The sequence below is a fragment of the Trachurus trachurus genome, assembly GCF_905171665.1.
Source record: "Trachurus trachurus genome assembly, chromosome: 11".
Taxonomy (NCBI): Eukaryota; Metazoa; Chordata; class Actinopteri; order Carangiformes; family Carangidae; genus Trachurus; species Trachurus trachurus.
The window spans coordinates 13,180,816-13,192,783 of record NC_139904.1 but is presented as its reverse complement, the minus strand read 5'-3'; the positions used below and the strand labels follow the sequence as shown (position 1 = coordinate 13,192,783).

Genomic DNA, 11,968 nt, shown 5'->3' with positions numbered 1-11,968 from the left:
ACTCGTAACTTCCGACCCGTGAAATCGTACTAGTACGTCTTTTTGTACAGTCTATGTACCAGATCGAACTGGTACGACTTCACAGGTCGGAAAAAAACTAGTTTCCTTGAACGCACCATAACAGTCCTCGTCCCTACGTCGCCACATTCACAGCGTCCCTTGGCTGCACACACAGCCCTGCATGCCGTTCTCTCTCCTCATTGGATAAAAACTGTAGGATACGATAAATGTTTTCTCCTCGACTCAGAGCAGAGCAGAGGGACTGAGAGACCTGTGTTTCAGACCAAACACTCTATGTAAGTGATTGCTGTCGGAAGATATAACTATTTAAGACTTATATTAACACAAATATATCACTTACTTCTGCTTTAATGTAGGAGAAAGGAATGAAGATTTATACACAATGTTAATCTCTTTTTAGTGCAAAGAAATTGATTTAGTACAATAAGTGCCAACTATCCCCTGAAGCCAAGTCAGACTTGGAATGAAAAACTGACTTTTCATGAAGGCATCACTGTGCTTGCTTGTTCTTCTTCTTTTTTTTTTTTGATAAAAAATGTCTTTGTTTTGATATGACAGCTGTGTTATGTTTTCAATTTTCTTAGTTTGTAAGAACAAGTTATAAAATGTGCCTGTTTGCAGTGGTTTGTATTGTCAGTAATACACAACAACTGTCTGATATCTACCTTCTCTCAAGTAAGACACAGAAATCTTGTTACAAAACATGTTTTATTTTTGCATTCAAAATAATCTGTTACTTTACTTTATTAAAGTAAGAACAGATTATCTTCATATTTTATGTGTCTGCACCATAATTCCTCCAAAAACAGAACTTCATCAAAAAGATGTGCAAGCATAAAGAAATTTCCTAGGACTTGTGTTTGCAAGAAAACAACAAAGATCAGCTTTTCTATGCTCTTTAAAAGTACATGCTAGTTTTAGCTGCTTTTTAGAGTGATGAGGTGTACATTTTCAGTCAGGTAGTCCAGCCCCCAGCCTCGTTGTCTGTCTGTCAAGGAATCCACCGAGTGCAGCAGCTCGATATCACAGCTGTTCCCTGAGGAAAGGAAATGCACCATTAAAAAGCACAAAGTCCACTGTTTGCAAAACAAGTGCCCACCTTTCTAAGGATCACCTCTGCTTTTCATGTTTTGTTAATTTATAGGCCTTAGATTCCAGATTAGGTACGTGAAACACTCAGCCTTAACTGCTCTTAACAACACTTACCAAACAGGCTCTGCACTTGCTCGTTGGGCACAAAAAAAGGAGGACCTAAGAATAAGAACAGTCACAGGATATTTCCATTTGGTAGAAGATCAGATACTGTATTGACTCTCTGCATGGTTTACACACAATTTAGACAGTTAGCCTACCTTTATATAATTCAGGATTGTACAGCAATGTGTCCAAAAGGTATCTGCAGTCTTTGGCCATGAGGGAAATGATGAGAGTTGCATACCTGTGGAATTATAAGAGAAAATAAATTACCATATAGGTAAAATTATAAATCTAGAGAGTTAAATGTAGTTGTAATTTAATTTCAGCTTGAAAGAGTTCAGCATCATCTTACTTTTCTCTGTCTCTTGGGTTGATGGCCACCAGAGATCCTCTGTCCCAAATTGCCCCGAACTGACCATCGATGGAACTGTGAAATTGAGAAAAAGTAATTATAAGTATGAGACACACACCTTTTCAAAAGGACATAGGTGCACACAACGGTTACCTACCTGGAGAAGTTGTACAGGTCACACTGATATAAGGAGATATTTTTCTCTGAGCTCTGTGGAACAAAGACAATGTGGGTGAATAACATTTTCTCACTGGCAGCCCTGTCTTTTTCTCATAGGTAAATGTTATAACTATGACATTGATTCATGCAAAGTATAAGTATAGGAAAGCATGATGATCCCATTCAACACAGTTCATCTACCTTGTAAACCTTTGCTCCGGGTATGGCAGGGACAGGCTCCTCACTGTAGGTCAAGTTGTTCTCTTCAAAGAACTGTCTTATAGCCATTTCAGATATCTCCACCCCGACCACTGAGTGGCCCTTGTCTGCTAGCCTGGTGTTCACACAGCACAGGACAGGGACACGAAGTTAAATGGTTGTTTCCATCAGTGAGTATAAATATTGAATATAATAGGCTGATTGATACCATTTCATATCTACTGCTTTCCCACAGAGAGGGAAGAAGAAGCGAACTCCTGTCCGACCAGCGAGAACTTTATCAATATTGTTCTCCAGCATCCTGTTGAAAATAGAAAACACCAAACCACAATTAACAGCAAATAGCCAGACAGAGTTACATCAATAAGCTGTTTAAATGTATTAACTCTCCACTATGCAATCAGAGAGGGTGCAGCAACTGAATGATATTCCTTATTTGCCTTGTAAATACGTGATTTGTTTGTGCAGCTTTTCTGACATTTTCCAAGGATGGCTTTCTGTTCTCCCTGAGTGTGTGGAAGAAGGTGTTTTTTTGTTTTGTTTTTTTACTTGTGTACTTGAGGCTGATGGAAACCAATTCTGTCTTCCTGCCAGCGTTCCTCCCATTCTCCGAGTGCCATGACCCGATCAGCCTGCGGTGCCAGCATGCTGCTTATGTTTGCCTGACTCCAACAACTACAGGTGGGGGAAAACAAAAGAGCTGAATGAAGAGAATAGTATTTGTGTGTCTGGAGCAGAGGGGTGAGAGAACACATACACTTTCACACAATCCTGCATGCAAACACATGTACAACAGCTGCACCGTGAATACTTGTGTGAAATGAGGGGGGCAACGAAACCCGCTGGATTGACAAGTAGCCATATGTTGTTGCACCAGAGCATTAAACAAGCCTTTGGTGAGGAGTTAACAAGCTTGTAGGGTTACAAAACATGATTGTCATTGACCCGGGTGTGCAGACTCTATGGGTTGATAATTACAAAAGGGCTGTAAGAAGAAGCCAGAACACACAGAACTGAGGTTAAAGGTCATGTACATTTCTACAGAGTATCCAAATGTGTAAACACATTGCAAAACTGTGTAGTCTGAGCTTCTGACTCAAACAAAGAATACGGTAATAAAAAAAACTAATCTATTGTCTTTAACTGATAGCATCACGTGAGTTACAAAACTCTGAGGTCAGGGAGGAGCCAAACCCCACACCTTGCATAACATCACGTCTTTTAAAAAAAAAAAAATGTAAATAAAGTAGGTGTTAGGCTACTGCTTTAAGGGTGGGGGGAAAAGAATAGATAGGACAATAGTAAGCATTAAATGTTAGAAGAAGCAATCATATTCATATTTGTTTACAATGTCCAAGTCAGATCTGTGCTTACCGAGCAGCCTGGAACAAAACCAAACACAGTATCTCCAACTGAAAAACTGAAGCTCGCATGTTTGTCAGGTCTAATTAAAATCGTACCTTTCCTTACTGAAGAGGGATTATATTTGTTCAGCAACACACCGGCAGCGGCTTCACACAACCTCGTCCGTTTCAATCAAAGTTCTCACTGTCTTTTTGCCCTCAGCAAAGTCTATCAGGCAGTCCTTAGGTTTTACAGTTGTAGCGATAAAAGCAGAGTATATAGGAGAGCCGTGCCTGATACACTAAACACGGGGATAAAAAACTTTGCGACTACAATTGTTTTACTTCCGGTTTGGGAGGAGCCTACTGCTGCATTCAGGGTTCATGGAGAATATGGGAAATGCGACAACTCTAGTACAACTCTCTCCTGAAATAAATTCTACATTGAAAATTGTTATAAAGGTATGATGGCAGAGCCGTTTAAATATATTGAAACATGCTCCTATTATTTTACCTGCTCCTTTTATGATTATCGTCAAGGCAGACCAAATAACAAAAAAATAAATCTCACAATACAGCTCAACAACACCACATAGCTACATCCTTCTTAATGATCTTGGGTTATAACCTCTTTACCAATGCTACCAAATGTGCTTCAACTAAGGAAGTCCCCGGTAAAAGGTCTGAATATTTATATCAATGTGATATTTCAGTGTTTTTCCTTATTAATAAATTTGCCGACCTTCTTGCATCCTGAACCTCAGTTTAGTTTTACTTGATCTCGATATTTGAAATAATCTGACAGGAAGTAAGATTTGTCCCACAGCCATAATTAACCTTTTCATATATCAGAGGATCTGTTAAATGCAAACATTTTTATCATTATTAAGTATCGTAATATGTTTTCAATAACATGTGCAGAAAACAACATTCTGATGCATTTGTTAAACACTCATCTCCTATGGCTGGCATTCAAAATAATATGAGTTGATGCAGAAACACCATTAAGGTGTTAAGGAGCAATTAACCCCTCTCATGAAAGATGAGGCTTATTTTGGATTGGGTCATAAAGGTGTTAACCTCCTAAAAACTCATATTTTTTCAGCCATTGCCACTGCTCCTTCAGGAGGCCTAGAATAGTTCCTGACCCAGATCAAACCTACTTACCTATTACATAATGACACTTGCATTTAACATCAGCAGTGTGAAGTGGTCTCCTTGTTTCTACATAAATGTTTGTATTCAGATCAGATTAGAAGAACTCAGGCCCTTCTCATGCTTTGGCGCCCTCTATGGACTCAGTGAACCGATCCCAGGCAACATGAGAAGACCGCAAAGGTGAATATTTGCAGGTTGGTCTTAAATCCTACGAGTCAGTACACAGCAGTTGTCTGATATCCACTTTCTTTCAATTAAGATGCAGAAATCCTGTTTCAAAACTTGTTTTATTTTGGCATTCAAAATGGTCTTGTTACATTTCTTATTTTGTGAAAAGTGAGTAGAAATTCTCTTGATATTTTTGCTCTCTGCATGTTAATTTACCCCCCCAAAACAGAAGTTCATCAAAAAGATGTGTGAGCATAAAAAATGAGGACCTGTGTTTGCAAAAAAGATCAGCTTTCTATGCTCTTTAAAAGTACAACATAGTTTTTTGCTGCCTTTTTTAGAGTGATGAGGTGTACATTACTAGTCAGAGAGTCCAGCCCCCAGCCTCGCTCTTTGTCTGTCAAGGCATCCACCGAGTGCAGCAGCTCAATATCACAGCTGTTCCCTGAGGAAGGCACCATTAAAAAGCACAAAATAATTTCTACTTCCAGTGGTAGCAAAAGGAAAGTCACTTTTCCAATTATCACCTCTGCTCTTCATGTTTTGTTAATTTTATAGGCCTTAGATTAATGATTAGGTACAGAAACAACCTTGACTGCTTATCAACACTTACCAAACAGGCTGTGCACTTGCTCCTCAGGCACAAAAAAAGGATCATCTAAAAATTAACAGTCACATCACAAATATCTAGTCTTATCTTCGACCAGACTTGTACAAACACACAAACTTCTTAATGTAAAAAATAAATGTACTGTATGTGTAATAAATGGAATATTTCCAGACCAGATGAGTATTTGACTCTCTGCATGGTTTACACACAATATAGACAGTACGGTACCTTTAAATAATTCAGGATTGTAAAGCCATGTGACCAAAAGGTATCTGCAGTCTTTGGTCAAGAGGGAAATGATGAAAGTTGCATACCTGTGGAATTGTAAGAGAGAATAGATTACCATTAGTCAAATTATAAATCTAAAGAGTTAAATGTAGTATGGTAATCTCTGTTGAGTGTTTAAAACCTCAGTAGTTCAGTCTCATCTTACTTTTCTCTGTCTCTTGGGTTGATGGCCACCAGAGATTGGCTGTCCCAAATTGCCCTGAACTGACCGTCGATGGAACTGTGAAATTGAGAAAAAGTAATTGTAAGTACACACACCTTTTCAAAAGGACATAGGTGCACACACTGGTTACCTACCTGGAGAAGTTGTACAGGTCACATTGATATAAGGAGATATTTTTCTCTGAGTTCTGTGGAACAAAGACAACGTGGGTGAAGAACCTCTTTTTCTTGATTGGCCGCTCTGTCTTTTTCTCATTGGTAAATGTTATAACTATGACATTCATGCAAAATATAAGTTAGAAAAGCATGATGATCCCATTCAATGTAGTTCATCTACCTTGTAAACCTTTGCTCCGGTTATGGCAGGGACAGGCTCCTCACTGTAGGTCAAGTTGTTCTCCTCAAAGAACTGTCTTATAGCCTTTTCAGATATCTCCACCCCGACCACTGAGTGGCCCTTGTCTGCTAGCCTGGTATTCAGACAGGACAGGGGCACTAAGTTAAATGGTTATTTCCATCAGTGAATATCAATATTGAATATAATAGGCTGATTGATACCATTTCATATCTACTGCTTTCCCACAGAGAGGGAAGAAGAAGCGAACTCCTGTCCGACCAGCGAGAACTTTATCAATATTGTTCTCCAGCATCCTGTTGAAAATAGAAAACCCCAAACCACAATTACCAATATTGAAATGTATTAACTATCCCACATGCAATCAGAGAGGGTGCAGCAACTGAATAATATTCCTTATTTGCCTTTAATTACATGCTTTGTTTGTGTAGCTTTTCTGACATTTTCCAAGGATGGCTTTCTGTTCTCCCTGAGTGTGTGGAAAACGTGTTTTTTTTGTTTTGTTTTTTTACTTGTGTACTTGAGGCTGATGGAAACCAATTCTGTCTTCCTGCCAGCGTTCCTCACATTCTCCGAGTGCCACGACACGATCGGCCTGCGGTGCCAGCATGCTGCTTATGTTTGCCTGACTCAACAACTACAGGTGGGGGAAAACAAAAAAAAAACTGAATGGAGAGAATAGCATTTGTGTGTCTGGAGCAGAGGGGTGAGAACACATGATACACACTTTAACACAATCCTGTACACAAACACATGTGCAACAGCTGCACCGTGAATACATGTGTGAAATGAGGGGGGCAACGAAACCCACTGGATTGACAAGTAGCCATATGTTGTTGCACCAGAGCATTAAACAAGCCTTTGGTGAGGAGTTAACAAGCTTGTAGGGTTACAAAACACGACTGTCTTTGACCCACGACTCCATGGGTTGATGATTACAGAAGGGCTGGAAGAAGCCAGAACACACAGAACTGATGTTAAAGCTAAAGTCATCTACATTTCTACAGGGTTTTCTAATGTGTGAACACGGTGCAAAACTGTTACGTCTGAGCTTATGCGTGTCAGGAAAAACTAATCCAGTACAGTATCTTGAAATGACAGCATCAGGTTACAAAACTCAGACATCAGGGAGGAACCAAATCTAACAGTTGTACAGATGTTATACTTTTAAAGGTGAAAATAATAGATAGGAGAGTAAGCATTAATTGTTAGTAGCAATCATGTTCAATAAAGGATAACAATTTTCAGATCCGTGCTTGCTGAGCAGCATCCTGGAACAAAACCAACCATACGATCTCTAACTGAAAAGTCGAAGCCCCTTGATCACCGGTTTGACTCCTGACCGGGATGATCATTTACTGCGTGTCGGTCACCCCATTCTCTCTAATAACTAATAAAGGCAAAAATAACAGAAAAGCCTTACCTTTCCTTCCAGAAGAGGGATAATGTTTGTTGTTGTCGGCTAAATTGGTCAGGCTGTCGTTCAGGTTTACAGTTGTAGTGATAATAGCAGAGTATATGAGCAGTGCTTGATAAATCGAACTCAGGGATTAAAACGTCATCAACTTGTTTTACGTGTGGTTTGGGAGGAGTCTAATGCAGCTTTTAGGTTTTGAGGCAAAAAAAAGAAAAGAAAAAAAAGATGTAGAGCTGAAATACTCAGCTAAAGAGGCCAAATGACCATTGGCCTTTACTGATGTGGTTCTTTATGGGGACCAGCAAAGGTCCATGAAGGGGCCCTTAGGGATTCCCAAGCATAATTATAGACCTAATTATTGGAACAGTGTATAATATTTTCTACATAAAGCTGTTGTCATACCAAACAGTCAGTTTGGCTGCATTAATCAAATGTACCTGGTTATGTAATGGAGGTCCGGTTACACATATAGCATTTCATAACAGTCATTTTGTTGTAATCCCAAATCAAAGGCCACTGATAAAACAATATATAACTTGCAACAAGAATCTGGTATTTGATTTGAGAAAAGCGTTATTCTTACATGTGTACAAGTCCTCTAGACAAATTTCTGAAGGTTCAGTTAGATTTTCTTGCTTTCATCTCCACCTCAGCCCTCCTTATGTTGAATTTGATTATGTCATGGAGAATGGTTAGTTACTGGAGTGCTGCAGTGTAGTGAAGTTTAAGCAATTTAAATCTTAAATTAATAATTTACAAGGTAATCCACAGAAAATTGAATTTAACTAATTTCAAACATTTATGGGCTGCACTTGCTAAATGCCCACTGCTACTATACTACTACTGCTAATAATAATAATCATAATAATCATAATGCAATTTTCTTTGTCTGGGTTTGACAGGAGCACTTTCCAAACAGTCGTGACATGGTGATTCTGGACGCACTGTTGTTTTCCCTGAAACCACATCCAGACTGACAGCTGTCACTAATCCTCAGAAAGCCTCTCCACTGTCGCTCGGTGATTAGTCTCTCCTGCTCAGTCTGCCTCTCTTCACACTTGGTTCGGTTCAACGCTGCGCTGCGCTGCGTCGGATGGGAGACGGATCCCGAGATAAGATCTCCCTCCAACGGTGGAGTCGGGTGGGCGGGGGACTGGAGGGGTGTGACTTGTGCCGGACGCAGGGCGGCGCAAGAGTCTCAGAAATACCAGCTTGACTGTGGGAATAAAGGCGCTGTGTCACCTCTGCTCTGTTCCCCATGATAATATCATGCCCTACCACATTAAATGCACCGAGGTATGGCAGTTAAAAAGCCACAGAGCCCAAATAATAGGCCTAATAAAAAATAGTGCTGCTACTGGTCCATTTTAACACACTTTGGCTCTTTGGACCTCCTCCCTGCAGATCCTTAATAGGCTGTGGAGCAAGAATAAAGAATCCATTCACATTATGTTATTTACTCTAGAGCAATAACACCTTTTAATAGTTTAGACTGCCTTATTGACATCAGTGGGACTGGTCAGTGGTGGACAGCTCTCTTGTAAAACAATAACGCTCAAACAACAAAATCCTCCCGGGCTGGTGTCACCCATCACCACGATGGTGGCCCAGCGTGGTGAATTGAAACCATACTTTCCACAGACGTGGCACGATTATTATCTCCAGCTGCAGTAAACAATAGAGTGCATTTAAAGGAGCCTGGAGAGATGTGACGCTCCTCCATGTCGGTTCGATGCCTGCGCGTAATTCGGTGTTTCCAGAGCGCTCCAGTTGCGCGGGGTCGCATCCAGATGTGTGTGTTTTTCTTTACTGTGCGACCGAGACGTCGAGGAGCCTCTGGACCAATCAGCACCGCCCGGGGGCGGGTCGTGTGTGGACTGTTGTAGATATGGAAAATGGACAATTTAACACGCACACTCATCATTCATGTCCCGACGGGGAGACCTGCGCTTTTGCACGCTGAATTGATTCGCAAATGCCCGGCCGTGGTGTGAAAAGGAAAATTACCAGAGAGGGGAAGAGCGTGGTTCGCCACCCGGTAAGAGCGAGCTCTGTGTCGGGGAGAAGTAGGAGCGCAGCGGGGATCGTACTGGGTGATTTCTCCTGTCTATGTTTAGAGGCTGCGTTCATTGTAGATGCATCTGAGTGGGGCTAATAACGGACGAGCCGATGTTTCTGCCGAGATTTATCACGCAGTCAGTGTCCAGACTTAGCCGACAGAGTATTTCTCATGCGGCTCATGTGGATCTTAGATCATCTGGTGTAAAGGCATCAATCACCATTGGAAGCTCGTGTTGTTACAAATACAGCGGGACTTCATTGTCCGCTGACATATGGCAGAGGCACATGTTGCGATTGTAAAACTGGGAGTGTGTTTCTGAGTGTGTTTTCCACCTGGAGGCAGCTTGGACTGTTAGTTCCTGGTGTATTGTTTGCGCGATGCTCAGCGCACCTTTGTCGCTCACACCGGTTAGATTGTAAGACGTGAATCACCCGGTAAAAGCGAAACTACAGGAGCTTTTGTTATTCCGTAGCGGTTGTAGCTCCTACATAATAGTAGCGGAGGATCCCTATAATTTAAATGCACCATTAAGTGCAACAGGGGCACTTTGATCTACCATAGCGAAACGAGACCGTTTATGTGACAGATGCAGCCCGGTTCAGTAAATCCAGGTGACTGGTGCTGGTGCTGGTGCTGGTGAGGATGGTGATGTGCTGACTGGATAATAACGGAGAAGGCGACATAATATCAGAGAGTGAGAGATCAGGGAAATTTGGAGGACAGACGCGAGGGGGCGGCGGGACACTCCTCCGCCTTGACATTTATTTTTATGGACGCGTCCGGACGGTGCCCGTATCCGCGTCAGCCTGTGGTGACTTAACCGCGTCGTAGAGCCGGGGTCGCCAGGCGAGGAGGAGGAGAAGTTGGTGTCTCCAGCCTCTCCAGCTGGTGTCATCGTGCAGTGACAGGACGCTCAGCAGCGGCTCACTGTAGTGGCTGTGGTAGCAGGACAGTCCGGTCCGACGCTCCCAGCTCAGGAACCTGCTACTGCCACCTGCAACGGATCTGTGATTCTGTGACAGGTAGTATGCTCTGAGGGTGGTGGCATGTTTATTTTCTGAGTAGCGTTCAAATGCTGATGCAGATACTGTTGTAGATATCGCTGCTGCTGTCTCTGGGTCCTGGCGGAGCCCTGAGCCCATGCAGCCCTCTGAGCCTTGGAAAGTCTTCACAACACGTTGAGATCTTTTGGCAGATGATCTGCTTCTCCCACTTGACAGATGGAGCTGTGGGTTGCATATAACTCTGCCACCATCCAAGAATATTAGACTGTTGCCACAAGTTCAGCTGTCACACTGTTTCTGTATGCAGAGCGTGGCCAGCAGGATTAAACTCACTTTAAACTAAAAGCACACTGAATATGAAATATTAGCACATTTACTAATTAGACCTTTACAGGTTGCTGAGGAAGGCATTTGGGAATAGCATCATAGTGTAACATGAATGATTTCTTCTTCATTCTGTCATTCTGATTAACTATATCTCGAGCTGTTAAGAATTCCCAATTACTTTAAAGCAACTTTGAAATATCTATGACACCTCAGTTGGAAAACAAATAGACAACTAGGATATGTCTTATTAATGAGGTCCACATAAAGAACAAAACAAACTTTGCTCTGGCTCCTGTTTGTCTCGGGTGCTGCCCTGGCATTCAATATATATTAGCTAATAACTCAGGAAACGGATGAACATTACCTGCTTTCACATCCATCTATGAGTGCCCCGTGTCTTAATGAATCCCAAAGATACAAACAAGGCCGCCCAAGTTCATTGTGGCAATTAATTACAAGACTCTAGTTGTCTTTTCTTTATTTCTTATTTTCTTTTTTTTGTGTGGAAAAAAAAAGAAACATGGCGACTTCAGTGATCCCATATAAAGTGCTGTCATTATCATGGACGTGCCTTAAAAAGGCTCCCTGGGGAGGGTGGATCCTGACAGCAAGCTGTACATGGATTTCAGCTGATTTATGAAATGACTGCATTGTAATGGCAGCCCCCTCGTCTTAATGGGATTTTCCATTCACGATGGTTCTGTAATACCCTCCCTGGTGATTAAGAGAAGCACAAATCTTGTTGCATTGAAGCGCCGGCCAAGACAGACAATATTCATATTCCAGAGGTGCTGGACATTACCATAATCAAGGCATTCATTAGAGAGGTTGAGGATATCAGTGTGCAGCCTTTAGAAGTTATTAACCCTGATGGGTCACTGCTTATAGTGTTCATGTGTCCTCATGGAGTTTTTACTCTGCTACTGCAAATGTTTAGATGTTGGAGAATAAAGGAGGAGTATTATAAATAAAACTACAGTGATGGAATCAGTATTGTTGCCATGAGTAATAAAACAGAGGAGGAAAACAGATTTTAAAAACATTTTCATCACAAGATTTGGCATATCTTAAAGTCTCATTTGACAGATACACTCTGCTAATTGAACCTCATCTGGAATCTGCGTCT

At 41.5% G+C, this 11,968-nt stretch overlaps 3 protein-coding genes across 7 annotated transcripts in view; 1 reads left to right on the top strand and 2 right to left on the bottom strand.

Annotated features, from left to right (window-relative positions):
• Positions 1–710: 710 nt before the first annotated feature.
• LOC310993769 (putative thiopurine S-methyltransferase) lies at positions 711–3,591 on the bottom strand. 3 transcript variants are annotated; one of them, XR_014595762.1, is made up of 10 exons: positions 3,323–3,511; positions 2,498–2,623; positions 2,157–2,249; positions 1,931–2,063; positions 1,728–1,780; positions 1,571–1,645; positions 1,374–1,459; positions 1,228–1,272; positions 877–1,057; positions 711–756 (listed from the first exon to the last, which is right to left on the bottom strand). XR_014595762.1 is itself a non-coding variant. In XM_083982239.1 (9 exons), exons 2-9 carry the CDS (start codon positions 2,593–2,595, stop codon positions 939–941), a joined length of 702 nt encoding a protein of 233 aa, XP_083838365.1. In that variant the 5' UTR covers positions 2,596–2,623; positions 3,409–3,591; the 3' UTR covers positions 711–938. The 3 variants fall into 3 exon arrangements, 2 of the variants coding, with proteins under 2 accessions (XP_083838365.1, XP_083838364.1); XM_083982239.1 differs by having other exon boundaries at positions 711–1,057; positions 3,409–3,591; XM_083982238.1 differs by having other exon boundaries at positions 711–1,057.
• The window catches only part of ext1c (exostoses (multiple) 1c), a 92,044-nt gene continuing 82,694 nt past the window's right edge, over positions 2,619–11,968 (top strand). Inside the window, exons 1-3 of one of the 3 annotated variants that reach the window (XM_083982237.1) lie at positions 2,619–2,689; positions 4,538–4,643; positions 6,590–6,675. The gene's annotated coding sequence lies outside the window, so the exon portion shown is untranslated. Of the gene's footprint in view, positions 2,690–4,537; positions 4,644–6,589; positions 6,676–9,326; positions 9,488–10,359; positions 10,534–11,968 lie in introns of those variants that run through there. The other 2 variants (XM_083982236.1, XM_083982235.1) reach the window with 2 other exon arrangements.
• Positions 4,905–6,657, bottom strand: LOC310993182 (putative thiopurine S-methyltransferase; the record flags this gene model as incomplete). Its single annotated transcript, XM_083981497.1, has 8 exons — positions 6,545–6,657; positions 6,236–6,328; positions 6,015–6,147; positions 5,813–5,865; positions 5,661–5,735; positions 5,456–5,541; positions 5,231–5,275; positions 4,905–5,062 (listed from the first exon to the last, which is right to left on the bottom strand). Exons 1-8 carry the CDS (start codon positions 6,640–6,642, stop codon positions 4,905–4,907), a joined length of 741 nt encoding a protein of 246 aa, XP_083837623.1. The 5' UTR covers positions 6,643–6,657.